The sequence below is a fragment of the Suncus etruscus genome, chromosome 7, assembly GCF_024139225.1.
Source record: "Suncus etruscus isolate mSunEtr1 chromosome 7, mSunEtr1.pri.cur, whole genome shotgun sequence".
NCBI classification, from domain to species: Eukaryota; Metazoa; Chordata; class Mammalia; order Eulipotyphla; family Soricidae; genus Suncus; species Suncus etruscus.
In genome coordinates, this window is record NC_064854.1 from 99,363,368 (window position 1) to 99,381,184 (window position 17,817).

Sequence of the window (17,817 nt, forward strand, 5' to 3'; positions counted from 1 at the left end):
CAAGCATAAGGAGTTGGGGTGGAGGTGACACTTTTTTTTTTTTAGTTTTTCAGGCCACACCTGTTTGATGCTCAGGGGTTACTCCTGGCTAAGTGCTCAGAAATTGCCCCTGGCTTGGGGGGACCATATGGAACGCCGGGGGATCAAACTGCGGTCCTTCCTTGGCTAGCGCTTGCAAGGCATACACCTTACCTCTAGTGCCACCTCGCCGGTCCCGGAGGTGACACTTGATTTCTCCTCCTCATAAAGTAATAAGCCAGCTAGCTGGCTTTGAATTCCTTGGTAGCCTTTGGTGTAGGTAGAACTTTGCTCACTATTGGTGAATTTTGCTCCCTGTCTTCATCTTGGTTATGATTCTTGGATTTGACTCTAGCCTCCAGTATTGAGTTTTGTAAATTGAGTTTTGTAAAGGTTTCATTCTTCCCCTCTAAAGGCTGGTAAATGGAAATGTCTAATGCTGCACACTCTGAATGAGCTCATGTTGTCTTTCAGTGGTCATTCTTAGCCTGAGGACCTTGGCACTTGACAGCTTTTTTGATACCAAGAACATAACCAGTAAGCAAATTTTCTAGCAGGGACATCTGTGGGCCTCAGTGAGCACCTCTGTAAATATGGAGCTAATGGTCAGTACCACCTCTCAAAGTTGTGTGGCGCTGTGGGGCTCCCCATGGAGGTTGAGGGTTTGAATACAGCAACTTTTCTCTGGTTTCCTAATCCCAGAAGGTAAAGTTTACAGAGTAAGAGACTTGCATTCCTTTGGGAGCCAGGTAGTATGTGACTTCGCAGTTATTCGCCCTTCCTGGAAGGTTGAGGTACTTGTTTGGGAGGAAAATTTCAAGAAGGAGAGATTTGAAACAGAGCTCAAAAATGTTCTAAGTGAGAAGGGCACTTTATGACTTGAGAAGAGTCTTTTAGGAGGTGGCCCTGGGCCGTCTGCTTCAGTGGTTGGACACCCATTTCTTCCTCCAATTGACTGAGCTTTCAGCTGGCTTTTGTTTGACTATAGATTATTTATAGAAGTATAATTAACGAAAATGTTGTGAATTATATAACAAAGCTGCTTTGTAGTATAGCTAAGTCATACGAATGCTTGACAAATGTTACTCGTGGGCAGTCATCCAAGAATTGTTGGCACTGTGTCTGCAGTTATTTCCCATGCTGCTGCTTGGTTAGACCTGATCGTATATAAACGTCCCCCTGCCCCCCAAGTTCCCTTTTGGGTGATATGATTTACGACTCTAATAAAAAAGCCTTAGGGAGAGCAGACTTTTAGTTTCTTGAGTGGTTTTCTGGGTTCATTGTTATTGTTATTGATCATCTTTGCTTGAATTTCATAATTTAAATGTATACATGTATTATTAATAAACACTGTAGGGCCAAATGGAACCAAACACTCCAAAGTGTTTTTTAAAAACATTTTAATTGAATTTCCAAAGATTTTTTTTTGTTTTAAGGGAAGACCCAGGGCATCCAGAACCCACAAATATTATCAGGGTACTTTTAGGTAGGCCTTCCATAGGTGCTCAGTTGTGAAACGCGATTATGACATCTGGCTTACTGAGGGGGATGCACTCTTTAGGAAACTAAAGAGTGGCCTCTAGGTTAGTTTTCGCAAACCCTTAAACAGGGACAAGTCTGATTACTTAAGAACGGAGGAATAAACAGATGAGCTGATGTTGTTAATGGCCCTGGGCCTGGTTTCCCTGTGATGCCGAATTGTGTGATCTTTATTAGTCGACTTGGATATAAAGGTTTTTCTCTAGTGAGATAATATAATTGTGAACACCTGGCACTCTCCTATTAGCTAAATTAATGAACATCTCAAAAATTGTACCTAAGGGAATATTGTTTCATACTTCTTCGTAAATATTAGGGGTCTTAAAATACTTTCTCAGCTCTGATGCAGCGAGTCTGGTTCTTTATGCAGTTTACTTGATTACTTTTACTTCATGCACTGAACATAGTTCTTGATATGTTTCCTTCGGTCAAATCAATCGTTTGGCATGAACTCAGAGCTATTTAAATGAGGAGATATTTGGGTTAGCTTCCCAGAGGGACCATTAGCAGACAGTTTATCTTGTTAATTGTGTCATTAAGCCCTAGTCTTGTGGGGATGGGGTGGGGGTAGGGATGGGAGGGTGGATGGAGGAGGTACATAAACAGCAGTGCTCCTGGCTTCCTCCTGCCTCTGTACTCAGGGAAACCATCTCAGGGACCTAGGAGTAAACTCAAATTGGCCACATGCAAGGTAAATGCCACCCACTGTTACTACCGCTCCAGCTCCAAATATTATTAGTCTGTTATTTATTTTATTTTTGGTTTGGGGGCCACAATCAGCAGTGCTCAGAGGCTACTTCTGGCTCAACTCAGGAATCACTCCTGGCAGTGTTCAGGGGACTATATGGGATGTGCTGAGGATCAAAACCCTGTTAGCCATTTGCAAGGTAATGTCCTTCCCACTGTATTATCTCTCTGGCCCCCCAATATTAGTTTCCTTAAATTTATGACTCTTGGGGCCGGGCGGTGGCGCTAAAAGGTAAGGTGCCTGCCTTACCTGCGCTAGCCTAGGACGGACCGCAGTTTGATCCCCCGGCGTCCCATATGGTCCCCCAAGCCAGGAGCGACTTCTGAGCGCATAGCCAGGAGTAACCCCTGAGCGTCACCGGGTGTGGCCCAAAAACCAAAAAAAAAAAAAAAAAAAAAAAAATTTATGACTCTTTTCCTTCCCTTCTGTCCCATTTGAATTTTCCTTTATTGCTCTTGCAATGATTGGGTTTGTGTGTGCATACAAATTTGGTTGTGGTGTGATCTCAATGTCAAGACCTTCAACTTTTATTTTGGTACATGAGTGGGTGCTGGGGAATGGGGGAGTATTGGGGGTTGTGCTTAAATTCACGGTTTCATGCTTACAAGGCAGGACCATTACTACTGAGCTATCTTGGAGTCCACTAAATGTTCATTTTTAACAGACTGTTTCACCTCAGGCCAGAAGGTTAAGATAGGAGTTAAAGTGCTTGACCCCGGCACTGCCAGGTATGGCCCAGACCCCTCTGCACTCCACATTCAGTGTTTCACTTGATGCATACATACATTATTGAGTTTAATTATATATCCATTTCTTTGATGTTGCTGGCCAACAAATTAAACAAATGTGCTCTCCTATTTTTAGTTGCTATCTAAATGCTCATTGGCTCATCTAGATTTGCTGATCAACATAAAGCAATAGATTTATTTAGGAAATTTGAGAGGAGAGAGAGCCCGGAGAGATAGCACAGCGGTGTTTGCCTTGCAAGCAGCCGATCCAGGACCAAAGGTGGTTGGTTGGAATCCCGGTGTCCCATATGGTCCCCCGTGCCTGCCAGGAGCTATTTCTGAGCAGACAGCCAGGAGTAACCCCTGAGCACCGCTGGGTGTGGCCCAAAAACCAAAAAAAAAAAAAAAGAAAAAAAAGAAATTAGGGACCGGAGAGATAGCACAGCGATAGGGTGTTTGCCTCGCACGCAGCCAATCCAGGGCAGACGGTGGTTCGAATCCTGACATTCCATATGGTCCCCTGAGCCTGCCAGGAGTGATTTCTGAGTGCAGAGCCAGGAGTAACCCCAGAGCACTGCTGGATGTGACCCAAAAACCAAAAAAAAAGTAAAAAATTAGATACTCCAAGTTAGGGTACAGGCAACTCCATAGTATTGTGTACCACAAATATATTTCTTCCTATTTATCTTCTTATGTTTCATTCAAGTTTTTTATTGTTTATTTAGGCCCTGAGCTTTACAATACTGTCAGTTATAAAGCTTCAACCCCACACCCTTCTCCATAGTGTCAGCACTGCTCTAACATGTCTCTGTCTCCTTTCGCCCTCATCCTCCTGGCAAACCTTGTTCCATAGTCCAACTTTCAAGGTCTGTTGCCATAGGCATCTTGCCATTCCCTTACTTGTTTCCTTTTATTCCACATATGAGAGAGAGCATTCTGTCTGTCCCCTTGCCCTCTCACTGACTTTGCTTAGCATGATGCCCTCCGGTTTCATCCATGTTGCAGCATATTGTATGATTTCATCTTTTTCTTATAGTTGAGTAGTATTCCATACGTATATACAAAACACTGTTTCTGTCCTTAGGTTCTAAGGTCATTTTCAGATTGTGGCTATTCTGAATAGTACTGCAATAGACATAGCAGTGCAAATGTCTTTTTTTGGGTGGGCAGGGCAAACACCTGTCTGTGCTCAGGAGTGACCCTCTGGCAATCCTGAGGGGTCTTTATGTGATATTGGGGATTTGAAATGGGGTTGCTACTGCCACTACTACTTCTAAGGCAAGTGTTTTACCTCCTGAACTATTTCTCTGGCCCCAAATGCCTTTTGGAACTAGTGTTTTTGGGCCCTTAGGGTAGATGTCAGGAAATGGACTTGCTGGAACATATAGAAGTTCAATTCTTTTGTTTGTTTGTTTTGTCTTTTGTTTTTGGGTCAAACCCCATGGTGCTCAGAGGTTACTCCTGGGTCTGTGCTCAGAAGTTGCTCCTGGCAGGCTTGGGGACCATATGGGATACTAGGAATCGAACTACCATCTGTCTTGGATCAGCTGCATGTAAGGCAGACATCCTACCCTGTGCTATCTCTCCGGCTCCTGGAAGTTCAATTCTTTTTTTTTTTTTTTTTTTTTTTTTGGTTTTTGGGCCACACCCGTTTGATGCTCAGGGGTTACTCCTGGCTATGCGCTCAGAAGTCACTCCTGGCTTGGGGGGACCATATGGGACGCCGGGGGATCGAACTGCGGTCCATCCTATGCTAGCACTTGCAAGGCAGAAACCTTACCTCTAGCGCCACCTTCCCGGCCCGGAAGTTCAATTCTTAATTTTTTGAGAAGTCTTCTTACTGTAGAGCCTGAACCAGATAACATTTTTTTTTTTAATTTTGGTTTTTGGGTCACACTCAGCGCTCAGGGGTTACTCCTGGCTCAACGCTCAGAAATCACTCCTGTCAGGACCATATGGGATGCCGGGATTTGAACCACCGTCCTTCTGCATGCAAGGCAAAAGCCTTACTTCCATGCTATCTCTCCAACCCCATGATAACATTCTTACTAACAGTTGATGATGGTCCTTTATTCCCTACTTCCCAATTGGCATGGTTGTTTCTATTCTTTTTAATGTATCTTCTTCTATTTTTTTGGAGGGTTTTTTATGTGCTAGAAAAGAATCATTATATTTGTGTATTTGAAAGCCTTTTTTTTGATACAGAGTATATTTTAATTGATAAAGGAGTATTCTAATAATCAAATTAGGATACTTAAGATTTGGGCTTGAGAGTTCAGTAGGTAAGGCACTGCTCTTGCACATGGCTAACCCTGGTTCGATCCCTTGCCAGGAGTAATCCCTGAGTACAGAGCCAGAAGTAAATCCTGAGCACCATTGGGTGTGGCCCTAAAACAATAAAATGAAGAAAATTTAGGATTTCTTTCCTGCCCCTACCCAATAGGTTACAAAACATCTGGAAGAAAGCCTTAACACGAAAAAGAAATCAAGTTCAATGTAAGAAATGTAAGGCTTTTTATCAAAGGTCAGAAGAGAAATTGGAGACTTATAAACTGTGAACAGGGCCCATCATGTGTGCTCATGTTCTTTTCCTTTTGGCATTTTCCCAGTTGTGATGAGCAGAAGGACAAGCTTTTGCTGAGAGACAGAAATGGAGGAAGTAGCTAGCATTCAAGATAGTGGTTTGGGACTACTGCAAAGGCAATTTAATTTGTGGTCAACAGAAAGTGGGCAGAGACAACTAAGTGACTTTTATTAGACCGTCTCCCCTGCTGTTACATACAACCACTGAGCTATTGAGCACATTTCTTTTATTTTCGTGCCTTGCCTGTTCTGTGACTTAACCCCTCGATGATAGGGAAATGGGTGCACATTCTGGGCCAACTGAAAGAAGGTGCTTGCAGTCCTTGTTTGCTTTTCCATTGGTTAAAAGATGGTCTAAACCTGAGTGACTGACTGTTTTATCCCACGATGGGAATCTAGCATCAATTAGGGATGCTAATGCCCTGCCTAGTCCTCAGCATGCACTCAGAGTTTTGGAGAAATTCTCTGTAATCTAAGCCACTGTATCTGGGGCCCTCCTTTCAAATCAGTTTAGTAATTCTTGTCAAAATATAATGAACTGGGGCCAGAGAGATAGCATGGAGGTAAGGCATTTGCCTTGCAGAAGGACAGTGGTTCTAATCCGGCATCCCATATAGTCCCCCCAACCTGCCAGGAGCGACTTCTGAGCATAGAGCCAGGAGGAACCCCTGAGCGCTGCCGGGTGTGACCCAAAAACCAAAAACAAATAAATAAATAAAATGAACCAGTCAGACTTTGCCAAAATATAATAAACCTTTCTAATATCTGGAGTAAAAATTTTATTTTTGTGTGTTTTGGGACCATACCTGGCAAGGCTTGGGTTTTACTCCTAGCTTTGTGCTCAGGAATCACTCCTGGAAGGACTAAGGACCCAGGTTTTGATTGAACCTGGGTTGGCTGTGTGCAAGACAAGCACCCTACCAGTCCTACCTACTACCACTCTGTCTGTGAAAAAAATTATTGAAAGCTATTTTGATAGTCCTTTGATGCGAAGCACCAGAACTGGAAGCTGAATGCTCTTCAGTGCTGGGCACGAACAAATTTTAGGTGAATGTGCAAGTGATTGATAGGTCACAGAAGGAAAATTAAAGATCACATTGCAAGAAGAGATTGATAATGCTTTTATTTTGAGGTAATTTAATATATATAGATACTCTGTTACTTTTTAAATTGATCTAAAACAGGTGGTAGAAAATATTTTACTTAGAGTAGCTGGGAACAACACATCTATATTATTAGCTGTCACTCCAAATCTTGTTATAAACAAGATGTATCTTACTTACTTTGGATATATATTAATGAGTAATAATGGTGTATCTTGTTACTCTGGAAATATATATATGTATATATACTTTGCGATTCCTTACCTAAATTGTAGGCATCAAAGATAATTCCGAAGAAACTATATTACTTCTTGCTTGCTTGCCTTGTCATTGTGGACATATAGTACTAGAAAAAAACATTAGTGGCTTGCTCTTCAAACCTGTGTTCTCCATTGAACTCTTTATTTGTTTTTTGTTTTTGTTTTTGGGCCACACCCGGTGACACTCAGGGGTTACTCCTGGCTATGCGCTCAGAAGTCGCTCCTGGCTTGGGGGACCATATGGGATGCGGGGGGATCGAACCACGGTCTGTCCTAAGCTAGCGCTGGCAAGGCAGACACCTTACCTCTAGCACCACCATGCTGGCCCCTCCATTGAACTCTTATCTCGCCTCTTTGTCTCTGTTTCTTTCCTTTATTCTGCTCTGGAGAAGCCTGTGTTCTCTTGATCACATACCTCCTTCTCTCTTACTCTCCCCTAATATCTTTCTAAAGAAGTTTTAATAAAAATATAACCATATTTTATTTACTTACTTATTTTTTGGTGTGTGTGATTAACAGTAGGGGGAAAGAATAAAACTTTATTTTTAAGGATCATGTTTAAATTTTCACAATGCATATAAAAGTATAATAGCTTATACTTCAAAAAAAGTCACTTAGTAGAGATATAAACAATTATAGGTGACTATAATCTTGAGCACAGGATACTGCTACCAAAAAAACCCTCTACTGGTATAGATTGTCATCATTTTTCTAAATTTTCTTTTTTTTTTTTTTTTTGGTTTTTGGGCCACACCCGGTAACGCTCAGGGGTTACTCCTGGCTATGCGCTCAGAAGTCGCTCCTGGCTTGGGGGACCATATGGGACACCGGGGGATCGAACCGCGGTCCGTCCTAGGCTAACGCTGGCAAGGCAGACACCTTACCTTTAGCGCCACCGCCCGGCCCCTAAATTTTCTTATTTATTTAAGCATGTGGTTACAAAAATGTTTGTAATGTATACTACCCTTAACCAGTGGTATGTTTTCCTGCCACATTTCCCTCCTCCCTCACATTATCTGCCTTTGGGACAGACATTGCATTTCTCTTTCTCAGTATCATTGTCATGGTAGTTGTTAATGTAGTTACTTCTCCACTCTTTGTGGTAAGCTTCATATCATGGGCTGGTCCTTCCCACATCTCTATTATTTCTGGATATTATTACCATACTGTCCATACTGTCTGACCACACCTGCTGGGGCTCAGGAGGTTATTGCTAGTTCTGTGTTCAGAAATTATTCCTGGCAGGTTCAGAGGACCATATGGGATGCTGAGGATCAGACCCAGGTTAGTCACATGCAAGGCAAGTGCCCTATCTGCTATACTATCTCTTCAGCTCTCATTAGCATTTTTTTTTCTCTTTTGGGCCACACCCAGTGACACACAGGGGTTACTCCTGGCTATGCACTCAGAAATCGCTCCTGGCTTGGGGAACCATATGGGATGCCAGGGGTTCGAACCTCAGTCCTTCCTAGGCAAGCGTGAGCAAGGCAGACGCCTTGTGCCACTGCTCTGGCCCTCTCATTAGCACTTATATATGTATATATATTTATATATTTTGGTTTTTGGGTCACACCTGGCAGCTCCCAGGAGTTACTCCTGGCTCTGTGCTCAGAAATTGCTCCTAAAAGGCACAAGGGACCATATGGGATGCCAGGATTTGAACCACCATCGGTCCTGGGTAGGCTGCTTGCAAGGCAAACATCCTACAGCTGTGCTATCTCTCTGGCCCTGCATTTATTAATACTTTTTGTTTTGCTATGGGTACCCAGCCTTTGATAAGATAGATATTTGACATAGTGAATTATGTTCTCTTTTCCACTAAGAACTTACTGGATATGGAAGACTTAATAATGGAACTGAGAAGAAACATTATATGTGCAAATGACAAACATGGAAAATGCTTTGAAGTATTTTATGTATTTACTTTTGGCTTTTGGGACACATCTGGTGGAACTCAGGAGACCATAGGGGTAGTGGGGAAGTGGGGATTGAATCCAGCTCAGCTGCATGCAAGGCAAGCACCCAACACTGGTCCCACTTGAATTTTTTGTTTGTTTGTTTTTGTTTTTTGGGCCACACCTGGTGACGCTCAGGGGTTGTTCCTGGCTTTGCGCTCAGAAATTGCTCCTGGCTTGGAGGACCATATGGAACGCCCAGAGATCAAACATCGGTCTGTCCTAAGTTAGGCTTGTGCCACCACTCTGGCCTCCGTAGTCACCAGTTAAATTTTTTCTTTAAATTTAAGGCACTGTGATTTATAATACAATTCATAATAGGGTTTAGTGTGTACAACATTTCAGTGTCACCTCCGAAATGTTCTCTTCCCTATATCTTGTCCCCTGTCATGGTAAATTTGATTCTGTAGTATTGAAGTACTTTTTAGTCAGAAGAAAAACAGTTCAATTAGCCGAGGTTGATTGTTCAATCTAGTGGGAAAAGGTGGATGCTGAACCAGCTGTGCTGGCACAATAAATGATTCGACTAAAATCTTAAAACATGTGGAAAAACAACTTCCAGATGAACAAATGACTTAAATTTTTTAAAATGAAAAACTTAAGGAAAAAATGTGTCCCTTTCTCTCTTGGCCCTTGCCCACACCTTCATTTTGTTGTTTTAAGATGAGCAGAGGCTACACATTTGGGGGTGATTGCACACTTGAATTGTGGTGTTAAGCCTTCAAGTGCTCATTTTGGGGGGGCAATTGTATACTGGAGATCACACGCCTTTGTTGTGGCACCAAAGATCCCAAATGACAGGGCTGCCAGGATTACACTTGGAATGCAGACTGGTGTCACTACGAAGATGATTGAATTCTGGCTTTAAACCTTCAAGTCAAGCACTTTACCTCTGAGCTATTCTGGGGCCTCTACAGATAGGGTTGAGCTCTGCTGTGAGATTACCTTGGTCTGAGATGCATGTGGAAAAAGAAATATTTATCTAGAAAGGGATCATTAGAAAGAGCTGTAGGGGCTGAAGTGATAGCACAGTTGTAGGGTGTTAGATTTGCACGCATCCAACCCAGGACAGACCCGGGTTTTGATACCGGGCATCCCATATGGTCCCCCAAGCCTGCCAGGAGTGATTTCTGAGCACAGAGCCAGGAGTAACCCTGAGCACAGCCGGGTGTGGACCCAAAACAAAAACAAAAAAAAAAGTGGGGGAGATCTGTAGTGTCTTTCTAAACAGATATATCTGGAGGTGTGTGTGCTCAAGGGTGATCACTGTTGGCTATGCTTAGGGACACTTCTAAATTCAATAAATCTACATCTAGGGAATCTATTTTATGTGGGGACAAAAATAGCCCAATACCTAAGGATATATGATAAAAGATATTTATTGGAGCCTTATTTGCAGTGGAGAAGAAATGTGAATTCTCATCAGTAGGGGGAGTGGTTGAACAAGCAATATTCTTTTCCTTTACAAAAATTAGTTTAGTCTCAGTTGACTTAGAGAGATTTGCCAGAGGCATTGTTCAGTGAGACAGACTAGATGGAGGAAATGATCTAATTCTTTTGGGGGACACATATATAAACTCCCTGTATGCATGTTTGTGTGTCTACATGATTATAGAGAAGAGCATTAGGTTCTTAGTATGGGGGAGGCTATTGATGAGGATGGAAAGAGCCAAGGAAAAGAAGGGGAGGAAAAAACTGTTGGAAGAAGTTTCCCATGAGTTGAGTATGTGTAATAAATAGGTTATTTGTGCTTTTTTTTTTTTTTTGTCATAAGAACAAAATTCCTTAAAAATGAACTAAGATGGGAACTGAAATAAACTATTACAGGTATCTCATCTTATATGGAACTTTAAAATGAATAAGAAATACTCAAAGAACATGCTATTTAGTTATATATTTTCAGTGGTAAAAAGCTATTATTGTTGCTTTTTAGGCTACACCCAGCAGTGTTAAGGGTTTACTCTTGGCTTTCTGCTCAGGAATCACTCCTGGTGGGACTCATGGAACCTTATGGGATGCTGGGGATTGAATCTCAGTTATTTATTTTTTTTTATCAGTAAGTTGAGTTTATTTGTGTACACTGAATAAACGGGGTGACCCCACAGCCACCCTTCAACAGTTCATACACTCACAATTCTGTCGCCACCACTTGGGGGCATCTTCGAGGAGCTCAGTGGACAGGACCTGATTCCCAAGGGTCTGCTGAAGCCTCACACGATAGCAAACCATCGGAACTGAGATCTGAGTGTGTCACCCCTAAACCTCTGACCTACCCCCTGACTTTTCTTGGAGACCTCAGTCCTTTCCCTCCACTGAGCCCACAAAGCTCAATAAATACCACATGATCTTTATTAGCAGACGGGGACATATGTTGCATCCTTGTGTAAGTTAGAATCAATATTGCATACACCCCTCCATCACCCTTGGGGATAAGCATCAGTACATATAAATAGTAACCGGGAACTATGAGAAATAAATCAATGAGAGTGCCCTTGCGCACCGGGCCAGCTCCTGTGAGTCTTTTGCTGGTCTCACTCGAGCACTGATTGTAGTGCAAGGCAAATGCCCTACCTGCTGTACTACGGCTTTGCTCCAAAAATATGTTAGCTTTGATTGCTTTATTGGGGCAGGGGCACCCACCTTAATGTGCTCAGGGACTCTCTTGGAGAGAGACAGTGCTTGGGGGACCATGTAGTTCTGGGGATCAAACCATGTGCAGTGCATGTGCTCCCGCCGCTCAACCCATTTCTCCACCCCAAAGTATATAATCTTAATTTTAAAGTCACCAACTCAGATAATTAGATGACTGGAATATAGAAAAGTGTAGCCAAAAAAAGAAGGCTGGAAATAAGGATTAGGTAGTTAGACATTTTCCCTTTATTTAGCTCTTCTAGGGTTTGAACAAATGTATAACCCTTAATAAAATGAGGGAATCTAGTGAAAAAATTGCTTATCTATCCAGAGTTAATACCTTTTAAGTATCTCTAATCAAAGCTCTAGTTTTAAAAAAATCTTTCATGTTAGGATTTAATACACATTTACTTTCACTTGCCCTATTTTTGGTTGTTGGGCATACCCAGCTGTACTCAGGCTTTGTGCTTAGGGATCACTACTACAGGGACTTGGAGAAACATGTGGTGCTGGGGATCAAATCATGTCAGCTGTGTGCCTGGCAAGTTCCCTATCCTCTGTATTATCTAATTTTTTTTTATTTTTCCATTTTTTTATTACACATCTAATTTTTAAATGCATTTTCTTCAAGTGTCTTTTTCTGAAGACGAGAAATACCAGCTGCGAACATTTGTAAATAAATCTTACCTCCTGGACAAGAGAGCTGTTCGCCAGGTGTACTACGGCTTGCTTGACATCCTTCTGGCATATTGCTATGAAATCCGAGTCACTGAGGGAGAAAATATGGTAAGTGAATGAGAGAGTGAGAGAGTAAGAGAATGAGAGAGAGAGAGAGAGAGAGAGAGAGAGAGAGAGAGAGAGAGAGAGAGAGAGAGAGAATGTGTGTGTATGTCTGCATATTGTTGGCAACAATGTTCAGGCAGAACTGCATTGTCTAGTAAAATCTGAGATTAGTGTTTTCTGGATTTCTTCGGGTCAAGGCCACATATGTTAATAATAACTGCTGGCATGAAAGCATAGTGCTTTCTTGATCTATTTTTAATTCTCTTTGGCAATATATTCTACCATATAGCAAACTGGGGAGTAAAATTCCTGGTAGGAATAATAAAAGATCTCCTGAACTCTGGGTTTGTTTTTGTTTGTTTGTTTGTTTTTGAAGATAACTTTGCTGTAGGAGAGGACATCTGCTTTGTGTATGTCTCAATCTTTCTCCGAGATATCACTTAGCAGAACCAAGGTGTGATACTTTACAAGAAAAAGTCTCAACACTTAAGATTTATTTTATATCTCAACTTATAATAGAGTATGTAGACTTTTTGAAAATTGAAGTCAGAACTTTAAAAACTGTATCACGTCTATTTTTTTGCTAAAACTTTTTCTATTTGTAGAAGTAAATTCTTTTGTTAGTGCCGCTCAGGAGTTACTCCTGGCTGTGCACTCAGAAATCGCTCCTGGCTTGCGGGACCATATGGGATGCCGGGGTTGAACTGAGGTCCTTCCTAAATTAGCACGTGCAAGGCAGATGCCTTACCACTTGTGCCACCACTCCGGCTCCTAAATACAACATTATTTTTTTTTTTTTTGGGTCACACTCGGCAGTGCTCAGGGGTCACTCCTGGCTGTCTGCTCAGAAATAGCTCCTGGCAGGCACGGGAGACCATATGGAACACCGGGATTTGAACCAACCACCTTAGGTCCTGAATCGGCTGCTTGCAAGGCAAACGCCCGCTGTGCTATCTCTCCGGGCCCCAACATTATTTCTTTTTATTTTTATTTTTTTTGTTTTTGGTTTTTGGGTCACACCCGGCAGCGCTCAGGGGTCATTCCTGGCTCCATGCTCAGAAATCGCTCCTGGCAGGCTCAGGGGACCATATGGGATGCCGGGAATCAAAACACCAACCTTCTGCATGCAAGGCAAACGCCGTACCTCCACGCTATCTCTTCGGCCCCTATTTTTTTTTTGTTTTTTTGTTTTTGTTTTTGGGCCACACCCTGCAGTGCTCAGGGGTTACTCCTGGCTGTCTGCTCAGAAATAGCTCCTGGCAGGCGCGGGGGGACCATATGGGACACCGGGATTTGAACCAACCACCTTTGGTTCTGGATCGGCTGCTTGCAAGGCAAACACCACTGTGCTATCTCTCCGGGCCCAAGGCCCCTATTTCTTAATCAATACTTTTAATTATGAAGATTTTTGCCATACTTCTTAAACCACGTCTGATTTTACAAATGAGGATCTATTTTCTTTTTCTTTGTTTTGTTTTTTTGGGTCGCACTGGCAGCGCTCAGGGGTTACTTCTGGCTCTATGCTCAGAAATCGCTCCTGGAGGAGCCGGAGTGGTGGTGCAAGCCGTAAGGGGTGTGCCTTGGGCTTGCTACTTTAGGGCAGACCACAATTCAATCCTCCCATATGGTTCCCCTAGCCAGGAGCAATTTCTGAGCGCATAGCCAGGAGTAAACCCTGAGCATCACGGGGTGTGGCAGAAAAACAAAAAACAAAACAAAACAAAACAAAAAAAGAGAAATCGCTCCTGGCAGGCTCGGGGAACCATATGGAATGCCGGGGTTTGAACCACTGTCCTTCTGCATGCAAGGCAAATGCCCTGCTTCCATGCAATCTCTCTGGCCCCTGAGGATCTATTTTCTTACCTGGATCATTAATTATTTAATAAAATAAAAGCTGGAAAACAGAAATGTCCTTCCTTTTAATGTGCTTCTGTAACTGTTTATATTGCTTCTTGCTTACGAGGGTTCTCTTTGAACTGAACATGTGCTCTTCCTATTTAAAACCACACAAGTAATTTATATCATTTGTATAGGAAAATACGTATACAAATAATTAAAATTTCCTGTAATCTTGACCGTCACAAATAGCCACTGTTAAAAGGTAATGCATTTTTTTCTGTCTTCTTTCATTGTAGACTTGTTTTGTTTTGTTTTGGTGCCACACTCAGCAATGTTCAGGATGCTTGCTTTATAAAATTCTAAGGAAAGAAGATGGAAACTTGCTTTTGATAGCCTCTGAATTAACATTAACTGAGTACATTTGTGCTCGGGGATTACTCCTGCCAGGTCTCTGGGTACCATATGGAGTTTTGAGGATGAACCCAGCCACATGCAAAGAAAGTGCTCTACTTGTTGTACTATCTCTTTCTGTTGTGCATGTCCTTATATTGTCATATCACGTAGATTGTTACCGTATTTGCCGGCGTATAAAATGACTGGGCGTATAAGACAACCCCCTAATTTTGCAGTTAAAACATAGGTTTAGGCCTATATTCACTGTATCAGACAGAACGTTCCTGTGCTGCAACTGTATGTACCACAGTAAGCCAATCACAACAAGCAAAGGTTCAAAGGTTATACTGTCATAGACTTCCTCTCTGACTGGCCAATCTGAGCAGGCTTTTGACAGTGTAGATTTGGGTCCAGAACATTGTCTAATTTGCATGCATCAAAACCCTGCTTGGATTGGCTGAGTTAGAGAGGCGGTCCGAGCAGCCTTGCAGTGATTGGTGCAGGATCAAGTTGGAAAATTTGTTTTGTGGCAATATTCAGACAATTTTCGTTTAGCGGCATATTGAAACATTTTTTGGGATATAGTCGGCGTATAAAACGTTCTCACTTAACATCATAGCATTAGCTAAGATTAGGATTTTGTTTTGTTTTGTTTTGGGGCCACATCTAGTAGTATGTAGGGCTTTACCTCCTGGCTCTGAGCTCAGGAATCACTCCTAGTGGGCTCAGGGGACCATGTGGGATGCTGGGATCGAATCCAGTTCAACTTTGTGTAAGGCAAACACCCTACTTCTATACTAATGATCCAGCCCAGAATTATAATTTTATGTGTTCCATTTTTTTTGTTACAATTATTAAAATTGTAAAAAGGTATTTCTTGAGATTTGCATTTGACTCCAAAATTATATTAATGGTATATCTAGATCATAAAATATATGAATCTGTTTATTGTTTACTGATTTTCCAAGGTTGTCATAATTGAAGAAAATTATTTTTTACAAAGCTAGTTTTATATTGAGAAATGAGTGTATTTAGTTTTACTCAATAAGGCTTACATTTTTGACTCTTGTACATTTGAAATTATGATACTTGGCAACTTCAAGATATTCTCTACATTGTACTTTGTTTTATTATTTATTTAAAGTCACCACAGTTGACTGTGCTCAGGGTTTGCCTGGTTCTTTGATCAGGGATCATTGCTGGCAGGGTTTGGGGACCATATGGAATACCAGGGATTGAACCCAGGTGGTTTCATGGAAGACAAGTACCTTACCTCTATGCTATCTCTAGCCCTCTAGACTGCAGTTATTTTTTTAACCAACGTTCTTTGAAAGACCAAATTTTTGAACAGCTTTTTAACTGCCACATCCAGCATTTTAGCATTATCTTTGTGTTATTTATAGAATGTTTGGGAGGCATTGAGGACAGTGAACAAGCATTATTTTGCTTGAATTTTTTAGTTTCAAAGCCCCTGCTTATTAGCTCTATGTTCTGTACTCTTATCAGCGAAATAGGTTTGCTTTATAAAATTCTAAGGAAAGAAGATGGAAGCTTGCTTTTGATAACCTCTGCATTAACACAGCAATTCCTTCTCCACAGTTACAGACATTTTTTAGTTCTTATATGTGTTAGTACTGCTCAAAAACTACTTGAATAAATGGATGTATTCGCTTTATTTTCAAATGACTTTATCACTAATACTCAGTCCTTTATTCTCCAAAACAAATGAAGGTTGAATCTGCATGGAATATCAGAAAACTGAGTCCAACGCTATGCTGGTTTGAGGTATGACTTCTAGTTACAGTTGTTTTTATTTTTGTCAAAAATGAATTTTTTGTGTTCTCATTGGTTTATTCTGGGTGAAGAAAATTTTGACATTTAATTTAAATTAAATTAAATGGGGTGGGGTCATACCCCAGCAATGCTATGGGGCTGCTACAAGCTCTGTGTTTGGAAGTTACTCTCAGCAGTGATGGGGGGACCATGAGATGCTGGATATTGAACCTAGGCCTCCTCATGCAAAGCTTGTGCTCAGCCTATTGAGCTCTCTGTGGTACCAGTTTTTTATTTTTAATATTTTAAAGTAGAAGTTTTATTGTAGTTCTTTAAGTTCTTTTTAAGACTGTTTTTATTTATTACTCATTCTCTCTAATATATATATTAATGGAGCTAGAGAGGGGATTTTGGTACTTGAAGAGGGAGAAGATATTTTGGACAGTCTGGGGTAGAGCTTAAAGCATGTTTATATGTGTTAGCATGTACTGGATAAAAATGTGGTAGAGTTTAGTCTGTGAAGAGGTATAATCATGATGTATTGATTATGATCATAATTCAAAAATGATAAGCAAGCCTAGCTGCCATTTAGCATGACTGCTAAATCATTTTATGTATACCCTATTCATTTCAGTGACTATGAGATTTTAAAAAATTGATATTTTACAGATGAGGCAATTTATTTATATAGCATATATATAGCTTATATAACATAGCTTATATAATTTAGCTTATATAACTTATATATATAAGTTTATAGCTTATATAACTTCCTAGGTACCATAATTAGTAATGTTATATCTGATGTTTCAATATGATCTATTTTAAAATTTTTTTCTAGAAACTAGTTGCCTTGGCCTTATTAAAAATATATAAGACAGGGGCCGGAGTGATAGCATGGAGGTAAGGCGTTTGCCTTTCATGCAGAAGGTCATCGGTTCGAATCCCGGCGTCCCATATGGTCCCCCCGTGCCTGCCAGGAGCAATTTCTGAACATGGAGCCAGGAGTAACCCCTGAGCACTGCCGGGTGTGACCCAAAAACCAAAAAAAAAAAAAAATATATATATATATATAAGACAATGGGGGCCAGAGAGAGAGCATGGAGGTAGGGCATTTGCCTTGCATGCAGAAGGATGGTGGTTTGAATCCCGGCATCCCATATGGTCCCCTGTGCCTGCCAGGAGCGATTTCTGAGTGTAGAGCCAGGAGTAACCCCTGAGCGCTGTCGGATCTGATCCCCCAAAAAACAAAATGAAAACAAACAAACAAAAACAAAAATATAAGACAATGGTATTTTTATATTTATTTTTTGTGGGGGTTGCACATCCAGCAGTATTCAGGGATTACTCTTGATTCTGTGCTCTGGAATCACTCTTGGTGGTGCTTGAGGGACCATGTGGGGTGCTGGGGATCTAACTTGAGAATGGAGTTCTATTGCCTTATATAAGATCAAGTACTCTACC

At 41.4% G+C, this 17,817-nt stretch overlaps 1 protein-coding gene across 1 annotated transcript in view; it reads left to right on the plus strand.

Moving 5' to 3' along the window:
* The window catches only part of SHQ1 (SHQ1, H/ACA ribonucleoprotein assembly factor), a 141,377-nt gene that overhangs the window by 30,658 nt on the left and 92,902 nt on the right, over positions 1-17,817 (plus strand). The window contains exons 7-8 of the mRNA XM_049777015.1: positions 12,197-12,351; positions 16,312-16,365. Coding sequence (XP_049632972.1) covers positions 12,197-12,351; positions 16,312-16,365 — 209 coding nt within the window. The remainder of the gene's footprint in view (positions 1-12,196; positions 12,352-16,311; positions 16,366-17,817) is intronic.